General features: G+C 35.6%; 1 protein-coding gene across 7 annotated transcripts; it reads left to right on the top strand.

Annotated features, from left to right (window-relative positions):
- Window positions 1-692: 692 nt before the first annotated feature.
- On the top strand, window positions 693-15,306 carry LOC129262302 (snRNA-activating protein complex subunit 3-like). 7 transcript variants are annotated; one of them, XM_064099980.1, is made up of 10 exons: window positions 693-785; window positions 896-991; window positions 1,097-1,374; window positions 3,354-3,467; window positions 5,220-5,286; window positions 6,335-6,436; window positions 8,774-9,000; window positions 10,437-10,607; window positions 11,843-11,950; window positions 14,223-15,306. In XM_064099980.1, exons 3-10 carry the CDS (start codon window positions 1,166-1,168, stop codon window positions 14,368-14,370), a joined length of 1,146 nt encoding a protein of 381 aa, XP_063956050.1. In that variant the 5' UTR covers window positions 693-785; window positions 896-991; window positions 1,097-1,165; the 3' UTR covers window positions 14,371-15,306. The 7 variants fall into 7 exon arrangements, with proteins under 7 accessions (XP_063956050.1, XP_063956048.1, XP_063956053.1 ...); XM_064099978.1 differs by having other exon boundaries at window positions 693-991; window positions 1,081-1,374; XM_064099983.1 differs by lacking the exon at window positions 896-991 and having other exon boundaries at window positions 697-728; window positions 1,107-1,374.
- Window positions 15,307-15,569: the final 263 nt, after the last annotated feature.

Genomic DNA, 15,569 nt, shown 5'->3' with positions numbered 1-15,569 from the left:
TTGAAATAAGTGAACTTCCACACATAAAAAGAATTAAAAACGAATGATACCTCTGACTCTCTACATCACAAAAGACAAAAAACTGAAAACAAATAGATTAAATGATTAATGAATAAATATAAATACATTAATTAATCAATATAAATACATTAATTAATCAATTCAAATAGATTGAAATAAGTGAACTTCCACACATAAAAAGAATTAAAAACGAATGATACCTCTGACTCTCTACATCACAAAAGACAAAAAACTGAAAACAAATAGATTAAATGATTAATGAATAAATATAAAAACATTAATTAATCAATATAAATACATTAATTAATCAATTAAAATAGATTGAAATAAATGATACCTCTGACTCTCTATACTATCACAAAAGAAAAAAAAACTGAAAACAAATAAATTAAATGACGAATAAAATACATTAATTAATAAATATAAATAGATTTATTAATAAGTTAATAACTATATTAATATATAAGTAAATTGACAAATAAATTTCTGAAGAAGTAAATACATACACATTTTTATTATTCTCTCTCCTTGTTTTTATTTGGAAAATAAATTGGAGGCCCTCCCCCCCCCCCCCCTCCAGCGCCGCCCATGATAATTCTCACCGGCCGGGGAAACAAGCCCCACGACCACGTTATTTTCCATTATATAACAGTGCAAGGGGCCTCGATAACGAGTATACTAATAGCCGTCATCCGAGCCCCACGCACGTGCGAATGCTGGGAAGAGCGCATTGGACGGGGCCAGTTTCGCGATTATCTTAGGATGCAAGCTTAATTATATACTCGTGATATAGGCCCCACTACTGTGTTGGAGTGCCTGAAGTGCCGTAGTGCGGGGCCTATATAACGATTATAGTATTATACTCGTGAAACAGGCCCCGCGAACGGACATTCTGAGCCATTCAACACAGCAGCGGGGCCTATATCACGAGTATATATAGTGAGCTGAAGTTAGCAACCTAGATACTGAGGTATGATCGATTACAATTTTTTTCTCGAGCGGGGCCTATATCACGAGTATGCCGAGAATCGTTGTCACATTAGCTAAACATCACATTAGCATCCCAAATATCTAGGTTTCTTTAGGCTCAAGTCCTGCAATTTGTCAGAAGCTTAGCTCATTTTTGCAGCCGCAGGCCGCAGGCATGAGCGATACCGAAAAAGTATCAAACCCTACCGCCGAGGTTCCCGGGGGATCACCTTTGATTGCCGTAGCTGACTTTCCGAAGATGTGGGACTGCTTAACACTCGAAAATTATGATTTCCGCAAACGGGAACACCTGTCACACGAAGAGGTAGCAAAAGAACTGAATGTCGATGCTGAAATTGCTAAGGAGTTAGCTGATGTTTGCAGGTATGCTCACTCTCAGACTCTGCAACATGTGCGAGCACGAGGACGTAGTTGTACTACTTGTAGTTGTAGACCGGGCGAGGAAGAGGTTCAATCAAAGTCTCAAACTAAAGTAAAGCAAAGCCAGTTTGGCAAAGGGGATTAGGGGAAGTTCACCTTGACAAAAAGTTTGTTGTAAAAAAATATAAGAAAAAATAATTAGAAATATTGGTGAAGGTTTGAGGAAAATCCATTAAAGATTAAGAAAGTTATTAATATGTAGGCCCCCTATAGAATTTTAAGTTTTTTTTATTTGAGACGACTGTATGCGAGCAACTTATTTATTAATCCTACATGTACATATCTTCGGTCTATGTTAAAGAATCATATGTCATTTTGTCAGAAAATTAAAAATGGTTTTTACAGTACCTTCAATATATCAATACTAGACAAATCATTTTGATTTTACACCTGTTCATGAAAGGGAAACAAAAATAAATCGTCATGAACCATTAAAAAATTGAAATTTTTGCATTTTATATTGTCATACTGACATATGGACAGCTGCTCGTTTAAGATGTTACAAAACCCAAACTTAAAAATCTTAATATCTTTCTTAATCTTTGATGGATTTTTCTCAAACCTTCGGCAATATTTTTTATGATTATACATTTTTATGATTTATCTGCTATTTTTACAATAAACATTTTGTTAGGGTGAACTTCCCCTTTAATTTTAATTGTTAACGTTTTGCATAAGTTAGGCTAGTTTAGCCTATCTATACATGTAAGTTAGTTTACTCTTGGAGAAGTTAGATTAAACATACATGCTATGTCCTGTATCCTGAAGAACTGTTAGTGTTGTAGGGTGGCTACTGGAGTTAGATGTCTAGGCCTAGTTTTGGGGTTCAACTACACAGGTGTTATCTTAACAAATCAAACAGAACTCTCTTGGTTCAAAGTTAGGTGGAAATGTCCGAGAGCACAAGGCCCTCTTTATTCCTCGTTTCCAACAATCCTCTCATCAATTAACTTAATCATTGACCTATCAGCAAATAGTGTATCCTCTGTCTGAGTGGACGTAGTCTATCCACATTACATGATACATAGAACATTACTCAGTGACCAATCAGCAAAGAGAGTGTCCTCTAAAAAGTGGACATACAATGTAGATCTACAATGTTGTACATATTCACATTACAGACAGGGCAGTGTATTAATGTGTGCATCAGAGTACATGACTGCACAGAGAATCAGTGAAGTGTATAAACAAAGAAATGAAATTTTCAATGACTGAACAGGTGAATACTGAATTGCATCTAGCTTACACAAAGTTCTCTGACCTCTAATATATGGCCCTACACTAATGTTACAACTAACGTAGGCCATGCCCATGGTCTAACTGTGTTAAAAGTACGGGAAGCCAAAAATGTCGAAATCACAATTACTTTTTTACTTGGCTCTTTCATCAAGTAAAATTTAATGATGCATTGTTGCATGTATATTAAATCGCATATCAAAGCCCTGCAAAGTTCTGCTGGTTTTGTAATTGATATACATATACTAAGTTTAGCTTATACAAAGTACATGACATAGCCTGAGGCCCTGAGCCTCTGTGTCTCAACTTATAATACAGTTTCTCAAAGCACTGAGTGAATGAATAAATAATTGTGAATTAATATAATGTTGAATGAATGTGAATGAATGAATTGGGGTGTTATGGTATCAAATGATAGAGTTGACAATTGGTTGTGATTTATCAAAGCATCAAAAGTCCATAGCTTTACTAAGTTCTACATTAGCAAACTTTTCATTTTTAACATGATCAAAGTTTCACGGGTACAGTACAGGTAGGACGAAGGTGCATGAAACACAAGAATTTCACTGAAATTCACTGTTCAAATGACAATCTGTGATATTTATTGCAATAATTGGTCCATGGTTACTTACCAGTTCTTATTGGGTATGTTTTTCTCTTTTGATTCCTTTTTTCTTTATGAACAGTGTTGATACCCTACACTCTTCTGTGACTGGTGAGAATAACAAGAAGTTGAATTGCCATGACACCATTGAGAAAGGTATACTTCCTGAAGCTGGAGCCCAGCTTCAAACACTCAGGTATGAACTATTTCTCTGGAACAAAGGGAAAATATTGAATAATGTTTTCATTTAATGTGCTACTAAAGTATTTTTCCTGAGCACTTCTGTTCATGATGATCATCACAGTGTTATGAGGTAACGTAGTCATGTTATCCTTGATCACTTCTCTAGATTTTTAAAGATTTTTTCTTCAATTTGTTGTCTTTCGAATGATTTAAGCTTCTCTCCGTTAGTATGTAAATTATGTACCCACTTCATGAAAACACAGACAATTACATGTACATAGACACTATTGCAGAAACCAATTCATGTTACAATGACTACAGTGTCATACTTTCATATTAGGCCCCTGATAAATCTGAATACTTAATAATATCATCTGCCCTGCTCATACATATAATTGACAGGTTATAAGCAGGGATGCCAGTTTCCAGGCAAAAGCCTGAATTCAGGCTCTGGCAATTTATTTTCAGGCCATAGTTTTAGCATTTTTGTGTACAAAATATTGTATTCTAGGTGATTTTCAGGCCCTCTGATCAATTCCAACTTGCATCCCTATATAAGGTACTGTTACACAGGAAAGCTAATAAACAACCATTTAATTGGTAAAGAATAAAGTTTGAATCTAGATACATGTACCAGTTTTCTTTGTTTTAGTTGTTATGAGAAGTTACAAGAATAAGCTTGTTCTACCAAAACAACAAAACTATTAAGGTCAAAGGTCACTATCTCCTGTAAAGGGGTAATGCATCATGACATTGGGTTGGTTTTCATACAAGCAGCAAAGTTTATAGCAACATTCATGTTTGTTGGTGAAGATACAGATTGACCAAAATCTATCAAACTATAATAAAGATAGTTGGAATTTTTCAAGTTGTTGTTTTGTTTTGTTAGATTTATTAAGCATACAATGGGCTTTACAAAAACATTATTTACATATAAAAAAGCAGAACGTTTCACCATGCCCAAAAACGTTTTCTCTTGTTATCAAACCAATGAGATTTATCATTCGATAAACCTTTGCAGTGATCTAAACTCAAATCAATCTAGTCTAGCACAGGACCTCCTGACTGAAGACACCAAAGCATTCATAAACTTACATCTTTATATATGCACAGTATTAGGGAATGAAAAAATATTTATTGAGAGTTCTCATAAGTTCAGAAATATTTGTTATTGCAAAGGAAGTTTAAAAAAAAATCCATATTTTATTGTTCGAAATAGACATGAAATGAAATACTCAGAAAATTTGCTTTTCCCAATTGATCATGGGCCCGGCAGCCGCTGTGCAGCGCCAGATCGACGAGGCTCTATCCCTATAATCGTTGAACGCCAAACAGGGTAGCAGCAAATCCCATCTTTTAACATCTTTTGGTCTGATGCGGCCTCCTATTAAGAAATAGAAATAGATAATTTGTTACATGTATTTCCAAGGGAAGATAAGTCGAAGGATGAGTACCTGAGTACTAGTAATACAAATGCCAAAGATTCAAATTTTGAAGTGGTTTGTGATGACTGAAAACACTTTTCTCATAGGAAATAGTATGAAACACTTGTGTCTGATAATCTTGAATGCATGATGAAAATTTAATTTCCCTTCGAGAGAATTTGAGCTATTATTTTTTTTGTCTTTCCTGACTTTTCATTCTTATACTTCATTTTTGTCTGTGGAAGAAGAAGATTCCCCTGGTGGAAACCTATCACTGATCAGAATCCATTTGAAAAATTTTGTTCTTAGAATAATTTGTGATACTTTTGTCTTAACTGCAGATCAAGGGTGGCAGCTTTTGCTAAATATGGACGAAGCGGGCCTCCCTCGCAGAAAACATATAATCATGTAAGTACAAACTTTAATGCTCAAACATGCTTCAGAGAAGTTTCTGTACTATGCCAATATATTTTGATAGTTCAGTGATTCTATTTAAGCCTTAACTATGTTTACCTATCAACAGCCTCAGTTCTTAAGCAATGACTTCAAAAATGATATGTTTTCCACAAAAGTTATTACCTTTATAAATGATACCAAATGTTTATCTTTGCTTACCTTATTTGTTTGCTACTTTTTGAAAGAGAGAATATATCTAGAAACCTTTTATCCAAACTTTGATGATAAATATGTGATCATCATTTTACATATTTCTCAGTTGAGCAATTTAAATGAGCAATGTCTTTGTCTCAATCTTCGATGTCTTTTTTATTTACATTTATCCTTAAAGTGTGTCATGTGTTACATATTACTTACATTTCTTGATTTTTTCTACTCCTAGATTTAAGAGTAAACATATTTATCAAACCACCATGTCTGCACACCATTCTGAAGTTCTGATGAACACTTGACACCATCTAAGACTTGACTGTATTTAAGCTTTCTGACAATCTTGATCCAAATTTAATCCATATTATAGTTTATTCTTGATCAACTTTGTTTGGTCCTACAAGAGTTTACAATTAAAACATTCATTTATCGGAATATGTGGAGCATTGTGGCCCAGTGGATTAGTCTTCTGAATTTGAAACAGAGGGTTGTGGGTTCGAATCCCAGCCATGGCGTAATTTCCTTCGGCAAGAATTTATCCACATTGTGCTGCACTCAACCCAGGTGAGGTGAATGGTTACCCGGCGGGATTAATTCCTTTAATGCATGAGCGCTGAAAGGCAGCTTGAGTTAAAGCCGGGGTAGTAATAGTAATAACATCGCGCCTCGGAATATAATATTTCTAGATAGATGGCGCTATATAATTGCCTATTATTATTATTAATATCACATTTTTTTAGTAAATGCTCTCAGGAACAAAATAATTCTTACATGACTCAGACATATTTTCAAGTACGAACTTGAAACTTATTTGACATTTATATTGATTTTTCCCCTGTCATTATTACAGTATAAGTACAAAAACAATTCTACCAGTAGCATCACCAAACCAGTTGTCTTAATGACAGTAACAATGACTGTTAGCAACAAGGTTCCTATACATTCACGCATGGTAAGCGATCTCTATTAGGTCTCTCTTCACAAAGGCAAAGACACTACAAGGGGAAGACCAGACACTTTTTGAAACGCTCAATTTCACTTATGGGGAAGGACGCCCAACAGCGTTGAGAAGGTAACCTTTGCACATCGGCACGCGACTGTATAAAATGAGAGAGGTTTGGGAGAGGGCACACGGGCGGTACATTGGTATAATTCCCCTTTTTCTTTTTCTTTCCAAGAAACCTCTAATAATCTCTAATTTTATTTTATAATATTTGAAGAAAAAACAGTTTTAAATGTAAAAATCACCTATTCCTTCACCCCTCCACCATTTCTCTCATATGTTTTGTACACAACTCAAATTTGCGATATGCAATGAGTAAGTAGACCATCATGGTCTGCTTACTCGTCCCACACTGTAGGGCGCTCTTCCCAAGCGTTTCGTTAGGCGCTTTATAGACTGCCCAGTCTTCCCCTTGTAGTGTCTATGTCAAAGGTGAATACATTTAGAAACTGGTCCCAACCATAAAGAACAACATAACTCCCCAGATGCAGATATTTACACTGTATTGATATTGAGTGATATATGCCTGGAAAACCCTAAGTGCTCATTCCAGCTATTAGGCTATATTAGTAGATAGCATTTTAAAGCTGAAATACAGATGAAATGAAGCATCATAAAACACATAGCAGTATTGTAGAAAGGATAACCCTAAACAGGCTGGGAGGGGGGCTGAATCAACCCCCCTCAACATTTTCTGCGATCATTCCGTCGCGCGAAATTTTTTGAACGCGCCACTTGCAGATTTTATATTTTTAAGTCTCGTGCATCTTTTGAGACCAAATTTACGACGCCCGGGTACGCGGTTCCGAAATTACGCAACATTTTGTAAGTGCATGTCAGACCAAAAATTGTTCCAAAACGTGATTTTGTGTACAAAGTCAATGCAAATTGAGTTTTCTCATCTTATTCATAAAGAAAGCTGAAATCAATTGATTTTAGCATAATTATGCTTCAAAAAGGTTTTGCAATAAATCTGGTGACAAAACAAAGAAAAACAAAAGGTTGAAAAACAAAGAAATACATAAGAAATTCATAAAACAATAAAATACATCAGAAATTGATTTCCAAACCGAAGTTTTTTTCAATTGCGATTGTTAAGAATGCTATAAAGAATATTTTTACCAAAAATTAGCATTCTAGGAGCTTTATTTAGTGAATTAGAGCAAAAAGTATGATTTATGCATAAATTAGCATTTTACCATACAGCCTTGTAGATTACATCGCACACTACCAGCATGCAATTTTTTGCGGCGCTCGCGGGATCGGCGGTCGAGATCTCAGGGGGGTTGAATCAACCCCTCCCGGCCACAGAACAGCCAAAAAAACCCGGCCTAGTTAGGGTTAAGAGCTAAAGTTATTAAAATACATGCAGTTTAACTGAACAGCAAAATTGTTCAATTGAAAATGCCAGGGGACAATTTAATGAAAGTTGTCAGCACTGACTTGTTGTCATTGTGCACCAGCTACCATAAAGTAGCAGATGGACACCTGTGCTTCTCAGCCAAACCCGGAATAGTTGTCAGATCTGACAATTTCTCAAATGACGAATGTTGATGAAATGCCCCCCATTTTAGAAAAAAAAAAAAGGTGATGGAGTGAGAGAAAGGGGTTGTTTCATCGGAGATATATGACATCATAAATGTAAAATCCTTTAAAGGAAACCAAAACCCAAGAAGAGAAGCAATCTTATTGGAAAGAATAAAATGAGACGAACAATTAAAAAAAAAAGTTGTCATCAAAATCGGTTTATGAAATAAGCAAGTTATGGAAGCTTGAAAACTCTTGTACTTTCTATGGGGATCCTGATATTGGCAAACGTGCTTCAAAATGGCTGATTTGTGGACAACTCTCCATTTGTTTTGTACACAAATTTTCAGATTTTCCTCATCTTTCAAATTGCATCTTGCTTCCTTCTGAGCACAACATATGTCATGGGAAAATGTCAAGGTCAGGAGAAGATAATGCGACATATGTATAATAAAGGGGAAAATCTGAAAATTTGTGTACAAAACAAATGGAGAGTTGACCACAAATTCAGCCATTTTGAAGCACGTTTGCCAATTTGAGGATCCCCATAGAAGACAAGACTTTTTAAACTACACTTGCTTATTTTCATAACTGATTTTGATGAAACTTAAAAAAAAAATTGTTCCTCTCATTTTACTCTTTCCAAAAAGATTGCTTTCTCTTCTTGGGTATTGGTTTCCTTTAATGTTGTTCCTTTCTGACATGATATCAATGTCCCTGTATCTCTCAGGTATTCATGATTTCCTATTGCTCTACCAGGTCAAGCACGATAGAGAGTTGTTAGTCCATGCTAATACTCCTCTCTGTGCGCTGAAGGATAAGCTCCTATGCCCGATGGACCTGGTCTACTTGTGTGGAGAATGCAGTGAGAACCCGGACACTGCGGATGATACCCGTGCCCATGATCTCTATAAATCATCCTTTATCTTCATAGAGGACACCTTCTACAGTGACATGAGGGATCCCAAGGCTAGAGACATCACAGGGTAAGTAGTACCAAGCAAAGAAAGCATGGCCCAGGCAAGCGGGGTGCTTGTAGCCAGGAGGCTCCTAGAGAGTAAAAATCATTCACAAACGTGTGCTTTGCTTACTCTCCACGTAGCCAGGGATTGTAGCCCGATCACGTGCGTATACGACGGTCAAAGTTCAAATTTTCGCCCCCGACATTTAACTTACCGATGTTTATAAGGCCATCTTGTCCTCTGTTTTAAAAATATACCTGTTCAATATTGTTTAAATTTCGGAAATGAAGTTCTAGCCCATTTACATGATTTAGGGCTAGATCTTTTACAGGGAAAGTAGAAATCTCGGGGGCGAAAATTTCAATTTTGACCGTCATATACGCACATGATAGGGGCACAATCCCTGACTCCGTGGAGAGTAAGCACATGTTAGTGAATGATTTTTATTCTCTAGGAGCCTCCTGGCTAGGTGCCAGGAAAAGGAACACTGTCAGTTTTCATGGAGAATTTGACACCATGGAATGCTTAACCTATACAGCTGATGACAATCTCCCAGAGTAGAAGTGGATTCATGTCCACCAGATGTTATGCAATGCCACTGGAATATTACCTGTTGCATTCATCCTTACATCTACTTACAATGTTCTAGGCTTTTTTGATGGTTTCTTGTGTTTTGCCTTTTAAAAATCGAGTGGTTGAACATCCAGGAGCTGAGAAAATTATCATCTTTAATCTGCTCAAGAAGTGCTGTCATTTATGAATTGATGATATTCATAATGCATACTCCATGTATTTGCCATCTTATGTTGTATATTATGATATTTTGCGAGGCTTTAAAAAAAATAATGTTTGCTATGAATGCATGTGAATTTCCCCAAGTCAAATCTTTTGGTACAAGACAGATCTTTTTTAGGTATTATGTAGAAGATGTAAATAATACATGTTTGCATATTCTGGCCTGTGAAATATTCAATACTGGTGATTATTTGACTTTTGGAAGGTTGACTTGAGCAGATTTTCTAAAGCCTATAACAATGTGTATGATCTTTAAAGGTAAAAGAAAGAAGTTGCAGCAAATAATTATTTCATGAGAAAGTCTTAAAAGTCAACTTTAATTTTCACCATATTATCATAGATCTAGATCTGGTACATTAATGCAAACTTATCATTGTGAAATCAGGAAATCTTTAGCTCAAAACCGATAATTCGGATGATCACTAACACAGAAATGCATGTGTAGGACAGTGTATGAATATTGCTTGGAAAAATACCCGACATTTGATGGAATTCTGTGCTTGTTTTGCTAATTTCTCAGCACTTTACATTTTCTCTCAGAGTCATTTGGCTCATATTTTTTTATCTGTAGATGCAAACACTTGGGTGGTAATTTTATTGGATTCTGTTCTAACTCATTTTAAGATCGTTACCAAAACTGGTATTTATCTTTAATATCCTGATAGACCATTGCGTCGTTGGATTACTCAAGGAAAGAGTGTGATTGTTTCTGGTGAAATGAAGCAAGCCAAGATGGAAGAGACTACATTCAACGATCTATCTATCAGACTGGGCTATCCTTATCTTTATGTTCATCAGGGAGACTGTGAACATAACATCACATTCACAGACATAAGGTAAACATGAAATTTAGTAACACAATTATTTGTTACACCCTGCTTGTTCTTGGAATACGGAAAATCTCTACATTCTGGTTCCATATTTCGTGGAGCCGGAGGCCGAACAGAATATTGAGCCTGAACGTAGATATTTTCCATATTATGTAAGCACAAGCAGTGTGTACAGGTGTATAAGGGTTTAATCTCCTTAAGTGTGCCCTTATATTATTGTAGAATAAGGAGAAATCAAGACAATAGAAATCCCAAACTACCCAAATCCTGCATTTTGTGAGTAAATCTGAAAGGAATCATGCATGATATATACGACACATTAAAAAGAGTGCCCATTGCATTATGCCATTGAAAGTGATGAAGTAGCGATGCTTGAAGATGATTACATACCAAGTATTATGATCTCGGATGCAGTGGTTGAAATCTGCACCGGGCATGCATGTCGCAATAACACCAACATTAAAACAACAGCCAAACATTAGCCATGTGATAGGGGCTCATATTGCCTGTTTTATCTTTTTGACCAAATAAATTTGGTTTATACGGGATTGACCGATCAGAATACATAATTTTTCAGTACAAGTGCCCACTATAAAAAAGTGATAAGTTTTTATATCAATCCTGGGGGCTGTTCCACAAAGATATTAGAACGATACAGTGTATTACTTTGATGAAAAGTCACATTTAAATTCTCATTTGAGTTATCATATAGTTTGTCAAGCTATCATTGCAGACCTGCCAACCAGTACGTTTTAGCCGTATTTAGTACGTTTTTGCAACCAAAATACGGCAGTACGTTTTTTCTTTTAAAAATACGTTTTTTGTAAAAAAAAAAAAAATCATCTCTATATGTCTCTATTTCATAAAATGTACACAAATATGGTTATTAGATCAATGCAATTTAATTTCAGGTAACTTTTTTTTTTTCAATCATTTTGTAAAAACCAGGGTGAGATATACACAAGTTTCAATGGTTTTTTTTTCATCTGCAAGAGCAGTGCGCATTTTAGCTTGCATGCAGCTTGAGCGCCGTGATGGGCGAGTACGCCAAGCATTTTATTATGAAATACAATTTTTTTGGGGAAAATACATTTTTTTGTATCACAGAATACAGTTTTTCATTCCCAGAGGTTGGCAGGTCTGTCATTGTTGTAGTAAGTGTTGATTGATTCTTCATCATACTGTATTAACCCATGATATCTATCTTAAATAATGGAGATACTCAAATATGGTCTTTGTAGGTTTATGGATGAAAACGATCATCAGGACCTAGATCAGTACCCACTCCTCTGCAATCAGTCAGCTTTCTACAGGAACACCTGCATTGGCTGCAAGACACTTACTGCCAAGTGAGTATTTGTGTGTTTATTTTCAGTTTTATTTCAACAGGGTAGCCTCTTCAGTTTACAAACTGCTATCACTGAGGGCCTTACAGCAAAAAAACAATGTATATACACTTATAAAATTGCAGACAAGATATAGCAATGCTTATATCAACATGAAATATAATTGTTTGTACAATAAAAAACATACCATGAAATGTATGTCATTGGCGATACCACGTTATGAGTGAGTGAGAGAGGAAGAAAGTGAAAGAGAGAAAAAGTGAAGGAGAGAAAGAGAGAAGGAAGGTGAGAATGTTTAGAGTGGGAAGAGAAGGAGAAGCTCGTCATTGGAAGGTCGAAATGGGGGGAATACAACCATCCACACTCAATTAACATAAGTGGAATATAAACAAAGTTAACAACTCAAAGAGTATTTGTTATGCACATGTGTACGGCTGTGAGAGGATCTGGTTGGAAGCAACTGTACCCAAGTTCTGACGGGTGAAGCCGTCCAATTGCAGCCCTCACTCTTTGTGTGATGTCATATACCATATATTTGTGAATAGGCCCTTATGTGGTTTTTAAGGAATGTCATGACACTTGTAACTCTCCGTTGAAAATTTGCTTATCTGCGTGAGGCAAGTGGAAAACTTGTGAATTGTATTCCCTCTCATTATGTGCACTGAACAAATCAAATGCACCATTTTTTTTTCATTCAAAGTTTAGATAGAGCTAAATTCATCACTTCAAATCTGTGGTAGAAAGCTTCAATGATTTTGAAAATACATAGTGATGACACATGAAGCCTCATATCTTAAAAAAAATGAGATGTTTAGGAGAGTGGAAATATGGATTCGAAACCCTTGGAAATATGTTGTTGCTTTATTTTTGAGATAACAATGATAATAATGTGGTCCATTTAGCGCAGTTATGCATATACTCTACTGTGCTTAATACTTGGTTTCATATTATTACCCCTGCTGTAGTTGAGCCGCCACATAGGCACTAAAGCGTTCAAGGAATAAATACAAATACATAGCGATGAGATTTTGACAGGATATAGTTTCATAATTTATTTGTGATTAAAGCAACCAAAAAGATTTACCCTGAACGTGAGATGTGAAACTTTTGAAACCCAGTGATTATCTAATCCTTGACATCTCTGACTGATGACAAGGCTACATTTTAGATATTTTCCACTACACTACAAGTGCAGCAATTGGGCCTTGGCCAGATGATGTATACCTTTTAAAAGTTACTTTATATTTCCATAAGAACTCATAGTAACCATTTGATATGGATATTCCTCAGGGAATGGATATTGTTCTTTTGACATTTAGTGCAAAAAATTTAGTGAGTATTGATAGATATTGATTGATCATTGATTGATTGATATTGATTGAGAACGCGCAGTTGGTTTATGGGGAGGCTAGCAAGAGGTTGTACTTTCTCCGCAAGTTAAAATCCTTCCATGTTGACGACACAATATTAACTCTGTTCTATAATTCAGTTATTAAAAGTGTCCTTCTCTTCAATGTATTATGTGTATTTGGCAATCTCTCAAAACATGACAAGATGAAACTGGAAAAGCCCCGTAAAATAGCGCAAAGAATAATAGGAGTAGATTTAGCCTCTATCGAATCCCACTGTACAGATCAGATCTTAGGAAAAGTCCGCTTAATTATGAAAGACACTTCTCATCCACTTAATCATTACTACTCATTCAATCGTTCTGGCATAAGACTTCGTCCCACTCCAACCCGCCTTTCCCGTTTTAGAAATTCATTCATACCCGACTCTATCCACAAATTCAATTCACAAGCTCAATGTTAAATAAACTTCTGTTCCCAGCGAAATGATGAACTTATGTACTGATATCCCGGAAAGTTTCATGATAATGATAATAGTCATATAAAAGCAATAGCAGTGATGATAATGGCAACAATAATAATGATAATAATAATAATGTCAATAATAATTATAACAATATTTGAATGCTAATAATTTTGATAAGTATTCTGGATGACTCAAACTTTTGCAAATGTTTTGTTGTATTTGCTTCATACCTGTGTAACTTATTTGTTTCTTTGTTTGATTTTGTTCATGCATGTCTAATGTATATTACACCAGTGGAAAACAAATTTCTTTGTAATCATGTTTGCGAAGACAAAATAAATATCTTGTATATCTTGTATATCTTGTATATCATATTTTGAATAGCGGGTTGCCGAAGTGGATCCCGTTTTGTTTCATGTAGTTAGTAAGTTAGTAACACAATATTTCTTCTTATTTCAAGATGGATGACAAAGGAAGATGCACTGGCGCCTGCCGATCCATGTTTCTTCTGTGATGTCTGTTACTACAAGTTCCACTACGACACTAAAGGCAATAAACTTGGAAACTTCAAAGCTTACCGCCACATAGACCCCTCCATCTTCAGATAACACCGCACCCGAGAACAAGAACAATGTCTTGAGATAACTGAATATAAACTGGCAAAAAGAACTGAAGATGCACATCAAGAGAGTCCCATTGGAAATGTTGCTTTCTTGTCATTTTATTTTGGCCATTTACTCTGCTCATTGAACACCAGTCATGCGGGGAATATATTGGATGTTTATCTTTTCCTCAGGGGAGTGTTTTATCAATGTTAGCCATCTGACAAGTTGTCCGATCTAACAACTTTCCTTGATTTTTTATTTCCTGAGAGACACAAGTGCCTGATGAATTATCGGTTGGATTTACATACATCCGACAGCTCCCTTCAGGAAATGCTCCCCCGATTTGGACAAATTGGATCACATAGGTCCTCAGGTAGATGTGACCTATGGAATTAGGTGATCAGAGTGGGCGCATTGTGGTCCAGGGGTTCTAATCTATGTCTTTCAAAGGGTCATAGGTTCAAATCCATGTCATAGCATGTTTTCCTACAGCAAGAAATTCATCATTATCATGGTTATTCAGTTTGCTTTTTACTCTCGTGTTTGGATAGACTCCTAAATGATAAATCATGATGAAATAATGTCCAGTAATCTACATGTATAATTGCCAGTGTCCCTTGTGGTAAAGATTAAAAGTTTATTTAGACAATTGTAATTCAATTTTCCCCTTAAAGGTCAGATAATAAATGGAATCTTGCATGCATGTATTTTACCATACTTTTATTTCATCTGACAATGAATTTAAATTTGATGGTGAATAATCTTCAGATTCACCATAGCTGGATACAGGCTTTTCATCACAATCATGATCACTTACGTGTGTTAGCAAAAGATGAAATCACAAAAGGTTTGATGCATGTATTGACGACTTTTATATCATGTACTGTACAGAAGTTTTTTCTATGTATGTATATATTATTAAAATGTATTTAATTCCAATTATTTTGCAAGTTTGTATCACATTTTAAAGAAACATACAAATATGTATTGGAGGTTATAGGGCAAAACAGAAGACAAGATTTCAATGAGTGAGAGAAGAGACTGATATTAGCAGAAAAATACAGAATAGATGGTTGTAGAATACATTATAAAGAGCATCGAGTGAAAGGGGAGAGATAAAACGTTAAGGATCAGGGAAAATGAACGAAGACAACAATGGTAAGAAAACAATATAAATCCCTCAAAAAATATCTGCAACTGAG

The sequence above is a fragment of the Lytechinus pictus genome, chromosome 5, assembly GCF_037042905.1.
Source record: "Lytechinus pictus isolate F3 Inbred chromosome 5, Lp3.0, whole genome shotgun sequence".
Classification (NCBI taxonomy): domain Eukaryota; kingdom Metazoa; phylum Echinodermata; class Echinoidea; order Temnopleuroida; family Toxopneustidae; genus Lytechinus; species Lytechinus pictus.
Note: the sequence above shows the minus strand (reverse complement) of the source record. Positions and strands in the feature narration are given on the sequence as shown.